We start from the raw sequence: 14317 nt of genomic DNA, 5'->3' as shown, positions 1-14317 counted from the left end.
TCCATCTCACTCTGCTCTAAGCTGTCTTTTTTAAGCATTTGCAATTTTAGGATTGCTGAAACACTCAGCTTGAGATCAAACTTTATGTCAGATCTCAGTAAGAGAAGGAGTTCCTGCCCTTCAGGTTTCTACAACATGCACAAAAAGCAGACAGATCATAATGGTAAATAGGAAAAGGACAACAGAAGGTATTTTCCAGATCAAATCCCAACAGCAAAGATCCTCTTTCCCAAAGAAAACAGGCAAACGCCAATCCAGGGCCCCGTGCCCCCGCCCGGCGTGCCGCGGCTCACTCACGGCTAACACCTCGCGCCAGCGCCAGGCTGCACTTGGCTGGGCAGCACGGCTCCCCGTGCAGCCCGTCCACGCTGCCTCGCGGCCAACACGGGAGCGCGAACTGCAGAACCCCACCCGTCCCGCCCGCCTTCCTCTGCTGGTGCTGGAACCGCTGCAGCCGCTCAGGAACAGCGTACGAACACAACTGTACGAACCATTGAAGTCGGCCATCGCGCTCTCTCCCTGAAGATACCTGTGTGTCACCTCAAGTGCCATTTTGAATTTCAAGTTGGTCTCACTAGAAGAAAGGATAAAAAGGTCAATAGGGGGAAGAAGTTTGAACAAAGCCAAATTAGAAGGTCCCAGGCTCCTCCCCCTTCCTTCATACGTCACGTTCCCAACACCTCACACACCTTTGTGGCACTCTGGTGGGCCCTCACCCATTTGTAATGAACCTTGAGTTGTGGGAACCAAAAACTGGGCACAGTTTTCAGGTGTGGCTTAACAAGTGACAGGCAGATCCTAAAATATGTACTTCTTGCTCTTTTAGCAGTCAGACAAAATCAAATCAAAGAAATCCTGAAGTAGGGCCTTACCCGTCTAGCTCAGCTGTCTCTACGTAGCAGAGGCTGTTTGGTTCTGAGCTGGACAGCAGCAAAATATCGGCCTAGGAGAAAGAAATAAATAAGCATCATACAGATTCAAGCCCAGATCCATACAGAACTATAGAAACATAAAATACAGCTAAAGCACTTACGGGGACAAAAGTGTTTTTCTTCAGACGAAGGATATCACCAACTTTAATATCTTTCCATTTTGTGGTTTTGAACCTAATATCAAGATAGTTTAATGGTTATTACTATTTAATCTAGAACACTATGCACTCTATAAATCTTGAAACCTTGAACTTTCCTTGGTACCAAAGCACTACAACTTGGTAAGGTGTGGTTTTGGTTTTTGGAAACGGCAATTTAGTTGGGTGTCTAAGTCAGAGGTCAATCTTCTCTTCTCTTCCCTCTTTACCTGTGTATGAATTTCTGTCCTCCTCTCCAAAGAAGTTGCTCTTGCCACAGAATCAGGTTTAAATTACTCTCCTGGGCAATTCTCTTTCATCATCAATAGGATTTCGCACAGACAGTGCAGAACAAAGAGATGAACTTTCCCTGTCATCTGTGTTTTAAGATCTGTGATGAAACTCAGTAACAAGGCAACAAACACCACGCACAAAGTGAAGGGAAGAGGACAAGTACAAACCTCCCATCCCTGATGACCTCGCATGTCCTGTTATTAACCTCGTTGTCCATCCTGTGCCGAGCCTGAAAAGCAGGAGCAGAGAATGTACTCCCCGCTACGTATCACAGTCACAGAAATGAGCTACACTGGTTCCTTTCGCCTCTCACATTAACAGAACGTGTGTCTTACAATGTCATCCACGAGGTCTTTGACCGCGGTTATTCCCAGCACCAGGAGCAGGGGCACCAGCGTCGTGTACCATGACAGGGTCGTTATTTGGGGAATCGACTGCAAAGGACAAATAAAATCAGTTCAGCACAGGATTATCAATCAAGCTCAATTCAGAGACATTTCATAATGATCTGACTATAACCTAAGAAAGAAAATCAACACATCAGAGAGAGAATTTCAAGTCAGGTTGTGAAGATGAACATAACTTTTGAACATAACTGCCCGTGCTGCCCTACCTCAGCATCGGCTTCTGTTTAATGATCGCAGATGCTCATCTGTTCTAGTGACACTTCTGATTTATGAGCAGAACTTAAAGCCATCGTATTTGACAGAGTACCAGCCCACAGAAACACTTTTTCCCCATGGAACACATGAAGTCTGTCCCTAGCTCAGCCTAGCCAGTACCAAGCCTGGGCAGCTTGTTCCAGACCTCTGCTAAGATGGGCTTGGTGTCTGTTGTTCAGGTACGGTTTCTTACAACGCACCCCGCAATTGCCTGACAGGATAGCGCTGACTTGTGCCATAAGCGGCACTCAGCACTAGATTAGCACCTCAAACTCACTTCACAGTTAGCGTTCTGTCCTTCTTACCTGCAAAATGAGAAGAACGAGGAAATAGAAGTTGGCAGCTCTTTTAAACTGTTCAAACAGATTCAGCGGTAAAAAAGTGATAAGGTTGTATCTGTACGTCTTAATTGCATTTCCCTGTTGAAAAAAGCCAAATGTCATTCACAGCAGCAGATTCTTCTCACACTATACATGTACAATGCCTGTGTTTAAGGGAAGCATTTCACAAGTGAAGTCTTTCCTATGAGCTCTGTTAAAGTTGTACTGTTCCTCACCAGTTCAACGTGCGTCACTGTCCTAATGAAACAAGGAGCCAGTGCATCCCAGACAAAGCCGGACAGCCCACATGTAGCCCTGCAGCCCAAGCCTCTGTCACCCCCAACCAGCACCAGCGCTTTGGTACTATGAAAGGGTGAAAAATCAACCTTTTGTCATGATAAATTAGATAAAAATGTCTCCTTTATCACAATTAGGTGGATTTAGAATGACACTGTTTAAACGACTAGACATTCCCAAATGTCCCGGTCTTTCTTAATCAGGATATTGCTTAATACTACACCGAGACTTCTTATACAGAAGATTACACCTCTGCGGGTGTTTGCAACAGCTGTAGTTGAGCACATAAAACTCGGAATTTGGACTAAGGACGCCTGGCTTCTAATTCTCTATCTCATCTTCAGTTTCTTGATACCTTGATTTTCCATTCACAAACCCCAAACCAGCTCTACTTCCCCACCTTTGATGGAAATCCCGAGGAAGTGTTAACTGTGGCTTTTACAGTAATCAGCAGCGGTTGGAAAGAGCTGACTGAGATTAAGAAAGTATTCACCCTGACACTACCAGCAAGTAACTGAGATAAAGAAAGCTTACTGCGTATTTGCTTTTTTTGAAGCACAGAAATACTGTTCTCTTAAACTGGGGCTGTTCGTAGAAGCGTTGATCGTTCGCTTTAATTTGCCAGCTGCAGTCTGGAAGAGACAAGGCAAAATGGATCAACACCGGATTGTTATAAACACGAGGGAACAAACCTGCAGCTTTGGGTTTTCTCTCCAATGTCATCCTTTCAAGGTACTCTCAACTGCAAATAAACAAAATCAGGAAGCCACAAAACTAGCATTGAAGCTGAAATCTCATCTGTGTGAGGCTCAGAAAGCAGAAGTACCTGCAAACCAACTGACTGAACACAGCAGATTGGCTTATGCTGCTCAGGTTTCCAGAGGACGGGGAGGACCAGCATCTCCAGCTCCGTGGGCAGCGCCCAGACCACAGGCTCCGTGCAGCCAGGGCCTGCCTTGGCGAAGGCGAGGTCACTGTGCAGATCATCAGCTGTATGCAACCAGGGGCATGGAATTCTGGCTGCAGATTGGAATGAAGCCAGTTTTCCTTCTGACGCCTGTTACTCCGAATTCTCCTCAATTATTTCTCCACAGATTCAGATAAGCCATTCCAAACCCTACCCTAACGAATACGCACTAAAAATCAAATTAATCCATGCGTCTGTATTCAGGATCACTTGCTACGTAAGCCGAGTTTCTGTCATAATGTTACCTTTTTTCAGTGGCTCTTGGCTCTCCTCTCTGTTGATTCTGTTTTGTCCGGATTCGACCACAGGCTGCCGACTGTCCAGCTCGTCCTCCGTCTCATCGTCACTGTACGGCATCACCTCATCGTTGGGCTGGGAATCCTCATCGAAGGTGGTCTCCGAATCCCTTTCTGAGATCATGCTGCCGCTGCCCTGCAAGCATTTTGTACAAGTTAGGGAAAGGAGTTAAGGCAGCAAGTGCTGGAAACCACATCTCCCTAATTTTACTCTGTTGATGGTCAGCAGAACCCACACGTGAAACCAGTTTCCCTGGCAGACGCAGAGCACAGGCTGGGTTTTCCAGCCCAGACCAAAGTCACGAGGTGGTGGATTTCACGGCGAGTCCTTCATGAGTGTTCTCCTGTACGTAATTATGGGTGCTCACACAAGAGAGGGAGGAACGCCCTGGCGCAGCACACCTTGTGTGGGAGGCAGCAATTCGGGAGCCCACAAACACCCAGTGGCCAGCACACGGTCCCCTGCGGAGCCACACTGGGACTGGACCTGGCCACCGGCTGCGGGCCTGGCCCGCCTGTCTTGGGACCCCCATGGGGAGCGGCCCTGCTCTTGCTGGCACCTCCAACCCAAAGCCAAGGCAAAGCAGCGCTGCAGCCAGTGCCAGCACGTGCCCAGCAGCGGCCCAGTCCCGCCTGCCGCCCCGTCCTGCGGCAGAGCCCGGCTTTGGGCAGGCCCGTGCCACCCTGCACCCGCCCGTGGCTGCTGCAGCACCAGCAGCCACCGCTGCTGACACCAGACCCTGTCCACAGCCACCTTAGTTCTATTTTTGCAAGGCTGAATTGTTTCCTGTCTTTAATATCTCTTATAAGATAGCATAAATATTGCATGAGCATTTAATATGCCCCTCCAGTGTCGGCACTGTTGGCTGGCAGCCCAGAGCCCGCTGCTCACGGGCACAGCACGGCACTGCTCGCCCAGCACTCGGATTCCACTGCCAGTTTACAAAATCACCCAAAACCCCCAGGTATCCTACGGACACAGAGTCTGATGTAAATTGGACCAATACAACTTCTCCCGAGACGCGCTCAGGCTGTTAAAGGCCGCTCACTGATGCAATCGGCCAGGAGTATGACAGCCAGTCACCAACACAGTTGTGGACCCTGAAACCTTTGTGAAAAGATCCTTTGTTTTCCTAAATAGCCTTGGAGTTAGGGAACTCACCGCAAGACACACGAGATTCAAGCTCCAACTCAGGCACCCGAAGACCTCACTGTGATATTTTGCTTTGCTTCTTGTCTTTTACCCCTTTTGTTCCTTCTCGACTACCACTCTGTCCCCATAAAACCTCGTATTTCACATGCTAGAGAAAGGAAGGACAGCATTAACCAGAAGCCTGCACCAAGCCCTTCTCGGAGCCACCGGCGTGGGCCCCGCAGCCGTGTGGACAGAGCCTTGTCGCACGGGGCCGCGGCGCAGACGCGCTTGCCCGACCTGCAGCGGGGCTCGGGCGCCCCAGGTGACACGGAGGTTCCAGTCCCTCGTGAGCCAGGCAGGCGCTGCTGAACCAGGTGCTGGCCTTGCCTCTTACCGCCTGCAAACTCCGACTTGCTGAGCAGGACTTGCAGCCAACACAAACACTGACCTTTTCCTTTTATTTTTCAATCCCAAGAGGGACGTGGACAATCCTGCCCTTCGCCACCCGTGCCTCAGCTTTGCGAGCTAGCCAGGTCAGACTCTTCACCCTCGTGCCTACTTTGGGCTTTACAGACACATTTTCTCTGTGCTGAACGTCTCCTCAGGCAAAAGATATAACTCTGTTTTCAATCACAAACTGGTTGACTGCTAGACAAAACCCTTTCAGACCAGGACAGAATGCTCGGTTCCCCTGTGAAATACCTGTAAAGCACACGTGACGGCAGAACTCAGTGTGCGCTGCTGAAACCTGACGCGGGGGCTGCTGGCGACGCAGAGCCGAACACCCTCACATGCACAGTCCTTGAAACACAGAATACCACCAATCTTTGAATTGCTCTCTGAGACAAACCAAATAGCCCATACCCCGGCACACAGAGATTCAGCCTTTAGCCTATTAGTCTTTACTCATTAACAGATTAATGGTTAATGAACTCATTAATCATGCAAAGGGTTAGATGAGATGTCAAAAAACCACTGCGTTATTTTTATTATAGATGCATAGCTAAATGGAAACACCTAAAATAGAAAACACAGCAGCAGCCCGTGATGCTAGTGGGAATGTCAGTGCAGTTGTTTACTGGGGGAAGTTCAAATTAGTTGTATTCACTTGACCTCCTCCAAGAACTGGACTGCAGCTGGAGAACTGGGCTGACAGAGCAGACCTCACTAACCGCTCCCTGCGGGCACGGCTGCCCGGCTGGGCTGCCCCGGGCTGCAGGCAGGGCCGGCACCCTTTCTGCGGAAGGCACCAAACCGCACACCCGGCAGGGATGCCAGGCAGCCTTTACCAACCACGGATCCACACGATGCAGGGGCCACCGGCTCTGCACCCCGGGGTTCAGCGCTGCCATCCCTGGGGACATCGCTGCTGGCCTGTACGGCCACTGCCCTTGGGGACAGCAGCCGAGGGGACCCTGGTGGCACTGCCGGGAGCACGGACGGGGCTGTGAGGGGATCACAGCGGCCGAGGGGACCCTGGTGGCACTGCCGGAGGCACAGACGGGGCTGTGGGCGAATGTGGGGCTGGCCGGGAGGCTGCAGAGGCCCCTGTGCTCAGGAGAGGGCAGAGAGGGGCTTGGGGCCCAGGGTGAAGGGGTCCTGCAGTGCCGGGGTGACAAAGCAGTGCAGAGTTGGGTTTCTTGGCACCTGGTCTGCAGGAGAAGGGCTGGATGGGATGTCAACGCCATGTCAGAAGTTCAGGGGAAGGTGGGGAGCGATCACGGGGTGAAAGAGGAGACGGGAGAACTGAGAGCACAGCACAGCGGAGATAACTAATACTGGGGCAGCGGGGATGGAGGAGGGCAGAGCGCGCACCCAGCGGCACGAGGCACGGAGAACCAAAAGTGAATTAAATTCGGCAAGAAGAGATGCGGCTCCTACTGATTTTTGCAGTGGTCACTATTCTGGGGAGAAAAAAGACACCACAATTAAAAAAAAAAAGAACCAAAAAGGCTACACCATGCAGGAGAAACAAACTATTTATTAACAATGTTGAAATAAAATGAAAGCAACAGCCCATTCTACAAAGGACCTATTCTCAGAAGAGGGACGGACCATTTCTTGCGTTTGCGTGCACTGTTTATGTTCAGATTTGAGCTGAAGTAACAGTCTGTCAAGTAAGGGTTCGGTTTGCTGGAGCTGGGGGTAACATTGTCACAAGCAAGATCCAACCCCTTTCCCTCTTCACAACAATACAGCCCCAAACGAACACTGCTTTTACGGGTCTGGCACTGAACGGGCTAACACAGTTACAAATAAACAGGCTTTAGGAACTTCTCTGATGGCATCGTCTCTCACATCAAGTTCAGATTCAACCAATAATTAGTAATGTTTGAACATACACCACGGGAAAAGAAACTAATGAGCAGGGCGAATTCCAGCACAAGAAAAGCTGCACGGAGCCTCTCGGAGACAGGAGCAGCTCTTCACAAACCCAGATCTGCGTGACTCCGTGCCACACAAGCTCCGCAAGGAAAGCTGGAGGGCCCTGTGGGCTGGGGACGGCGCTGTGCACTCCCAGGGCAGCCGGCTCCACCAAGAGCACACCCGCGCCAGCGACCCTCCTGAGCTGGGCACCGGCAGCTGCGGTGCTGGCGCGGGAGCTGGTCCCGCAGCGCGGTGCTGTGGGCAGGTAGAGGAGAGGAAAACAGCGTTAAACACCAGTTTCAGCAGGCCTGCTTGCGCTTATTTACTAACAGGGCAGAAAACTCCACTGCAAATTCCACAGGTTTTGTGTCTGCTCATGCCTCAGGGCAAGCACCAGCTAATTGGGAATAACTCAAACCTTGGGATAAAAGCATTTACTGCATTTGTTTGAAGGCAATAAACAACAACTAAAAAATTCCTACTAGAAATTCTCCACTGCGTGTGACACCGTTGCAAGACCCTGGGCTCCCAGGGAGCATGACTTTAATGCTTCGAGTCACCCAAAGTGGCCTGAAAACGAAGTTACAGATCCATCTAAAAGAAGCTGAGCACAACTCCTCCTCCGGCCTCCCCACAGATTGCTGCTTCAGAACACAACAACACCGGTATTTTAAGCAAAGGTCACAAACCAAACTCAAATGGTACAAAACACAAGGTCAGAGAGACCTTTCTAACCTACTCTAGGTCTGTGGAGTTATAAAGGACAGAAAAGCTACAGCGCGGTGTTTCACTGATATTTAACTGTGTATTTTAAAAAGCAAACATATGAAAGACCCAATCCTCAGATATTTTGGTTTTGTCCCATATCTCTTCACTCTAGAAAGCTTACAAGAGCCATCACTACACATTAAAGCAAAGCAACGCCAGAAGCAGGTAACCGCAAACAATCCGAGCCGGTACACACCAACGTGGCAGCCACCCAACCCCGGCATCTGCCGAGCCGGTACACGCCAAACTGCCGCGGCAGCACCGACCTGGCACCCACCCAACCCCGGCACCTGCTGAGCCGGTACACACCAAACTGCCGCGGCAGCACCGACCTGGCAGCCACCCAACCCCGGCATCTGCCGAGCCGGTACACACCAAACTGCCGCGGCAGCACCGACCTGGCAGCCACCCAACCCCGGCATCTGCCGAGCCGGTACACACCAAACTGCCGCGGCAGCACCGACCTGGCAGCCACCCAACCCCGGCATCTGCCGAGCCGGTCCCGCCATCAGCCAAATGGAGTGTCAGGCTGCGCCACAGTTATAAACACAGTCACACCAACGTCCTGCTCAATAACATGAGAACGGACTCCAAATTCCCTTGGGAATCCCCCCCAAACACTTCAAAGCCAGTACTCCGCTTGGAGCTCCAACAACGAACCAGCCACAGGACACTTGTTTTCCTTGTGAGCAGGAAGAGTGCTGCAATATTCCCCATATTCACCAACTGACACGTTTTTAAAAGCTTTCCTATACTCATTAGGTTTATTTGTTTACTACATGTTACTGGACAAAGAAACATGGAAAACCAACGCCTGCTCACAGGAGCACTCCCTAAACTGCAGCTAGATACCGTGTCCAACATTAACCTTGGAGGGAGCGTTCCCCACAGGGACTTGCTAGCAGAGGCACAATTCCTCCAATTACATTTTCCCCGGAGAGACAGAAGCAATTATTCTGCCATCTTCAGCTGTAACACATTGCTCATCTTGCCAATAACTGGGATCTTAAACTAAAAACGAAGCACGAAACAAAGACACCCTGTTAGGTACCAATACAGCAACTGCAGGGATGCTTGCAGGACTGCAATCCAAACCACCAAAAATAAACCAGAGCCCACAGAGGACTCTGATGGCTCTATCAAAGCAGCCACCTGCATTTAACAGACCCAAGTCCATCCCCCAGCTTGTACCCTGGGAGGTTTAAGAATGACTTTTGATCCATGGGCACATGGTTAGAGAACGGCTCTAACAACGTCAGAGAGCTGAAGAAGTGGAAAACAAGGTTTTCTTTGTGAAGTGAAATTCCTACAGCCAAAAAAGGCATTTGGCACCTAAGTTTGCACGGGCTGGTGGGAACAACAAAGGAGATGATAGCTGCAGGTGAGCACTACAGGACCTGGAGCAGAACTGCTCCCATTCACCCCATAACCATCAGCAGGGAACAGGGGCTGGGGCAACGGTGCTGCAGCTCTCGCTCGCTATTTAATCCACCGAGCAGCAGTCAGAACCAAAGGCCTTCCATGGTGCGATATTGCATTTCTATTCTCACTCCACTGATCCCAGCCAAATGCTTTAATAGAGTATCGTCCTTCATTAAAAATGTATTAATCAGCTAATCTGCCTGTAACATGAGCTTCTACAGGGAAACAGGCAAATAATAAAACTAGCTTTGCTTTCAAAATGTAAGAAACAGATCACATATTACTCCAAATAGGAAATCTTACTGGTAACAAGTGCTGTGACAGCCAGAGAGAAGGATCTTCTGACCAGCCCAAACCTCCCAGCTAATCTTCATGATGTTTTAGGATAAAAAAGTAGCTACTTGAAATAGCTTGAAACAACACAAGGAAATAACCTTCGTTCCAGACACTACCAGGCTGTGGTTGGACTGCCACGCAAGTTCAACTCAACAATTTATACAGCTACTTCCCACAAACCAGTTATATTTACTTCATCGAATGACTACTTTCAAGTAATTGAACACCCTCAAAATCACACCTTCAAGGGGAACAATTTCTGAAACACCCTGAGTTCTGTGCCAGAGCAGGGAAGGCCCGGCTCTGGCCACGTCCCGCAGAAAGGCAGCCCCAAGAGCCCGGGTCACCGTTCCGGGCCGGCTGGGACTGCTCTGGCCACCCAGGGCAGTCTGCACCGAGCAGCACCAACGTGGGATCAGTACACCAGAGCGGGGCAAACCGAACCCCAGCGCTGGAGCCTCAGCTCCAACACAACCAGGCACACTTTGCATTAGGCAAAAAAATCCCATAGGTTATGATTCAAAACGTATCCTACACGGTGTGTGCCCTTTAGCATCACCACAGCGCCCCAGTGACTATCGCGGTGTCGGGGCTGGGTGCAGCCGATCAGACGGGCGGTTCTGGCGCTGGCACAGCCGCGGACACTGACCTGCTGAGCACGTCCCCGGCACCGAACGGGGCAGCTCGGGGCCGCGGCAGAGCAGCAGAGGTTTGCTCGTCTGCCAGAGCTCCCCCAGCTCCCCGGCACAGCCGCTCGGGCCCGGCACGCTCCTCTGAACCAAGGGTGCTCAGAGCTGCTGGAGAGCACACGCTAACCCAAACCACGGCACTGAGGAAACAAACTGCTGACCTGACACATCGTCTTCATTGCACTGTGACCCCGGAGAAAGTTCCCACCCTGAAACTGCCAACACGTCTAACATGAGGTGACTCAGAATTCCTATCAAAACAGATTAAAATTCAAGTGATTAAAATCTGGCTGTGGATAAAATGCTCGTGGACACGCAGTGCACCTACAAATCCCAGGCCACCAGAACACACGTCATAACTGATGAGTCCAAGATCTGCAGCACTCGACAGAACCACAAAAACTTCAAAGCGCACTTGCAGGGACCCAGGCGATCACCGCAGCCTGAGAAATCCCCGCGGAACCTGTTCGGTGAGCAACCGGGCTCGTATGACCTAGCCTGGTTATGTCATTTATTGCTGCCATTCACCCACCCCAAGTTTTATGCACACACGTATGTATAAATACACATGCAAAACTTTTATGCACAAAGTATATGTGTGTTGATTCACAATAGTACCTCATCTGACAGAAAACATTTATAAAAGGGGTTGTTTCAAGCAATTTGTGACAACAAATTGTGCAGAGGCTGCTCAAAAAATTAGTCTGAACAGCAGAAGTTAATTTCACTTTCCACATGCATTAGATGATAAAATTCACATCTTGTATCTATTGATCAGAAATAATGCAGAATCTATACACTAACAGAGAATAAGCAACAACACCAGCATTAGTATCCACCAGAGGAATTTGACTGGTGGCCATTGAGCACTCGCCAGTGTAGCTGCCTGTTCACATTTTAAGATTGCCGTGTGTGAAAATGAATCTGAAGGCCATTCCAGCCTAAGCGAATTGATCTCTCTGAGCCAACAGGACTCTGCACAGGGAAGAGATGAACTAGTCACCAACAGCGGAACAGAGACCAACAGAGACCACAGCCCACGTTCCATGAGGTTAAGCAAGGACGGGTGAGGATGGGCCACTTGCAGAAACAAAATCAGAATTTTACCCCTTATCTGCACGAGGATTTTTCATTAACAGATATAACAGATACATCTTTTAAAGTCCAAGTCAAGACAAGTTATCTTTGCAGAAGATGATAAAGTTGGTAACCTTTGTCCAAGCTGCAGGTTTGGTGCGCGCCGGAGGGGTTTCGACTGCCTCTTACAGAGGTCATCACGCTGCTCTCAGGGTTCACGTTAGAAAACAGAAAATCTTTGTTTTAATGAAGGAAAAGTGAATTATTTTTGTGTACACACGAACTGTATTGTTTGGCATGGAAGATTTTTAGAACTTTAAATAGAGTTCTTTTGCTAGATGTTATCCCTCCCCATCGAAAGCAGCAGGTATTTTTAACTGTAAAAAATGAAGGTTACTCCCTGCTGTCCAGGCTGGAGACGACACAGCAACACGTCCTTTCTGTCAGCACCGAGAGCTCTCTTCTCAACGGCTCTTTATCAACAGGGTTTGTCACTGAGCCCAGGGGCTGCGTTACAACCGGGACCGCTGGGACCCTCGGCACAGAGAGCCCGCCCGCCCGCTCCAGAGCGACACGGGTCCCGCTGCCACCCGGGCCCCAGCTGTAACCAAGCCACGTTTGAAAACAGTTTCTGGGGCTGCTTCCACCTCGTGAGACCACGCGCACGCAATAACCAAAGAACAGTTCTTTGAGGCAAATAGGGAAACTAACTCACCCTGCAACGCTTTCTTAACAAAAAGACTCCTGGTTAGCTCTTCAAGGCCCCCACGCTGCCTCCTCCTCCCCCCTCCGGCAGAAAGTCCCTTTGGCAAGTGACCCGCTTCCTTCCCTGATCCCTTTCCTGTTTTCTCTACACTGCTTATTCTCCCCCACACACCCTTTTTTTCTCTTTTACATGTTGCTTTTAGGTCTCCCCATCCATCAGTGTAAACAAAAGCACCCATGAACTTGCTGAAACTGTCAGATTAAAAGCATGTATCTAATTTATATAAGAACAGACGAGGAGGACGCACACGCAGCACTAAGCCCACCACTACGAGTTACAGGCCAACGCTGTGAGCTCTCCCAAAAGCAGAGCGCAGCACCTGGGAAGCAGGGCTGGGAGCTCGAGCACCAGCACCGGGGAGTTAATGAGAACCGTGTTCTTCACCCCGACAAGTGCAGAAACACACAGAGGTTAAGTGATTTGCCCAAGGCCACGCGGTAGGTCACAGCCAGAGCCAGGCTTGGGTTTCAGAAGCTCCTGGCTAATATCCTGCATTCGATTACGTCTACACAAAGCATCGCATTTAACTGGGGCCAGATTAAAGAAATTGCCAAGGAAGAACATCAAACCCCCTCATAATGAAAACAAAACCAAACAGAACCCTCCCCATATTTAAATGCAGGCAACAGGCTACATTTAGGACCAACATGATCACAGATGCCATCAAAACAAAAGCTGAAACAACAAAAGAGTATGCAAAATAAGTTGTAGCTAATTTAAACAGACGGCTCCAATGCATAGCAAGCAAATGGCTTTTTGAATTCACTATCACAAGCTGCAAAGCAAGGCACTACAATATCCACCGGCTGTCTCACAAGGGAGAATTAAACGAAGAGAACAGTTCAGAAGGTACTGAAAATAATCTTTATGATAACTACAAGTTCACAAAGAGACAAATATAGTTCTAGGACTGATAAAAAACAAACCCCACTCTACTGTGAACATCCATAACAGCAATGCTGAAGCTGACAAGGGAAAACACAAAATGACCAAATGCCACTTGCCACCAGAACCAGACTTGGAAGAGAAAGACACATACAAAACCAGAACCAAGCAGAAAATGGTGAGCAAAGCCGAGCCACTTGCGCGGGGAGTCACAGCGCGGGGAGTCACAGCGCGGGGAGTCACAGCGCGGGGCTCCGGCGGCTGCCGAGGCGGGGGCTGTACGGACCAGGGTACCCGCGGGTGCCACCGGCTCGCCCCGGCGCTGCCGTCCAGACCCCACCGCACACACCAGACAAGAACCGCCGCGCTGCCGCTCATTACCCGGAGCTACTGCGAGAGGCTCCCCGCCCCGCGGGCCCTCAGATTCAAAATGTTGCTGCTGACATTCAGGCAGGTGGCGAAATGCTTCATGAGCTGCTCCGTCTCAGTCCGTCCACACCAGTCAAGCCAGGGACGCAAAGCTGCAGGAAACACGACTAAGACACTGACTTTTTTGGGAGTCACAAAATGCTTTTCATCTCCCACGTGACTGACCCCACAAGTAACTTTTTCCAACGTTTTCTGTTGCAGAATTCTGACAGTTCCTTAATATGGACACCTATTGCTGCTCTAAAGGTTGTGTAAATATTGACTAATGAGTAATCACCCCACAACCACGGAAACTATTTTCCTCATTTATAGATGGCGGGGTGGGGGGGAACCAGCAGCGGAACCACTGGCCCAAGGCCACGCAGGCCGGTCAGCAGAACGGGAACACCTGTGGTACCCGCGGTACCTGCGGCGCCGGAGCCCGGCGGGGCCGCTCCTGCGCCTCCCGCGGCACACACCCGCGCTCTCCTCGCCGCAGCCCGGCCGCTCCGCGCCTCGGCGCCCCCGCAGCCCGGTCGGCGCCCCCGCAGCCCGGTGG

General features: G+C 50.3%; 1 protein-coding gene across 8 annotated transcripts in view; it reads right to left on the bottom strand.

Annotated features, from left to right (window-relative positions):
• LOC135577373 (phospholipid-transporting ATPase IC-like) overlaps window positions 1-14317 on the bottom strand; it is a 28320-nt gene that overhangs the window by 13451 nt on the left and 552 nt on the right. For 3 of the 8 annotated variants that reach the window (XM_065046715.1, XM_065046714.1, XM_065046717.1), the window contains exons 2-9: window positions 3855-4041; window positions 3177-3274; window positions 2331-2444; window positions 1699-1797; window positions 1531-1592; window positions 1034-1106; window positions 873-943; window positions 492-574 (exon numbers count right to left, since the gene is read on the bottom strand). In XM_065046715.1, the coding sequence (XP_064902787.1) occupies window positions 492-574; window positions 873-943; window positions 1034-1106; window positions 1531-1592; window positions 1699-1797; window positions 2331-2444; window positions 3177-3274; window positions 3855-4029 (775 nt within the window). In that variant the 5' untranslated portion in view covers window positions 4030-4041. Of the gene's footprint in view, window positions 1-491; window positions 575-872; window positions 944-1033; window positions 1107-1530; window positions 1593-1698; window positions 1798-2330; window positions 2445-3176; window positions 3275-3854; window positions 4042-5067; window positions 12389-12414; window positions 13687-13731; window positions 13872-14185; window positions 14303-14317 lie in introns of those variants that run through there. The other 5 variants (XM_065046716.1, XM_065046718.1, XM_065046721.1 and 2 more) reach the window with 5 other exon arrangements.

Source organism: Columba livia, chromosome Z (genome assembly GCF_036013475.1).
Source record: "Columba livia isolate bColLiv1 breed racing homer chromosome Z, bColLiv1.pat.W.v2, whole genome shotgun sequence".
In the NCBI taxonomy this organism is placed as follows: Eukaryota; Metazoa; Chordata; class Aves; order Columbiformes; family Columbidae; genus Columba; species Columba livia.
This window is presented reverse-complemented; position numbering and strand designations above follow the sequence as displayed.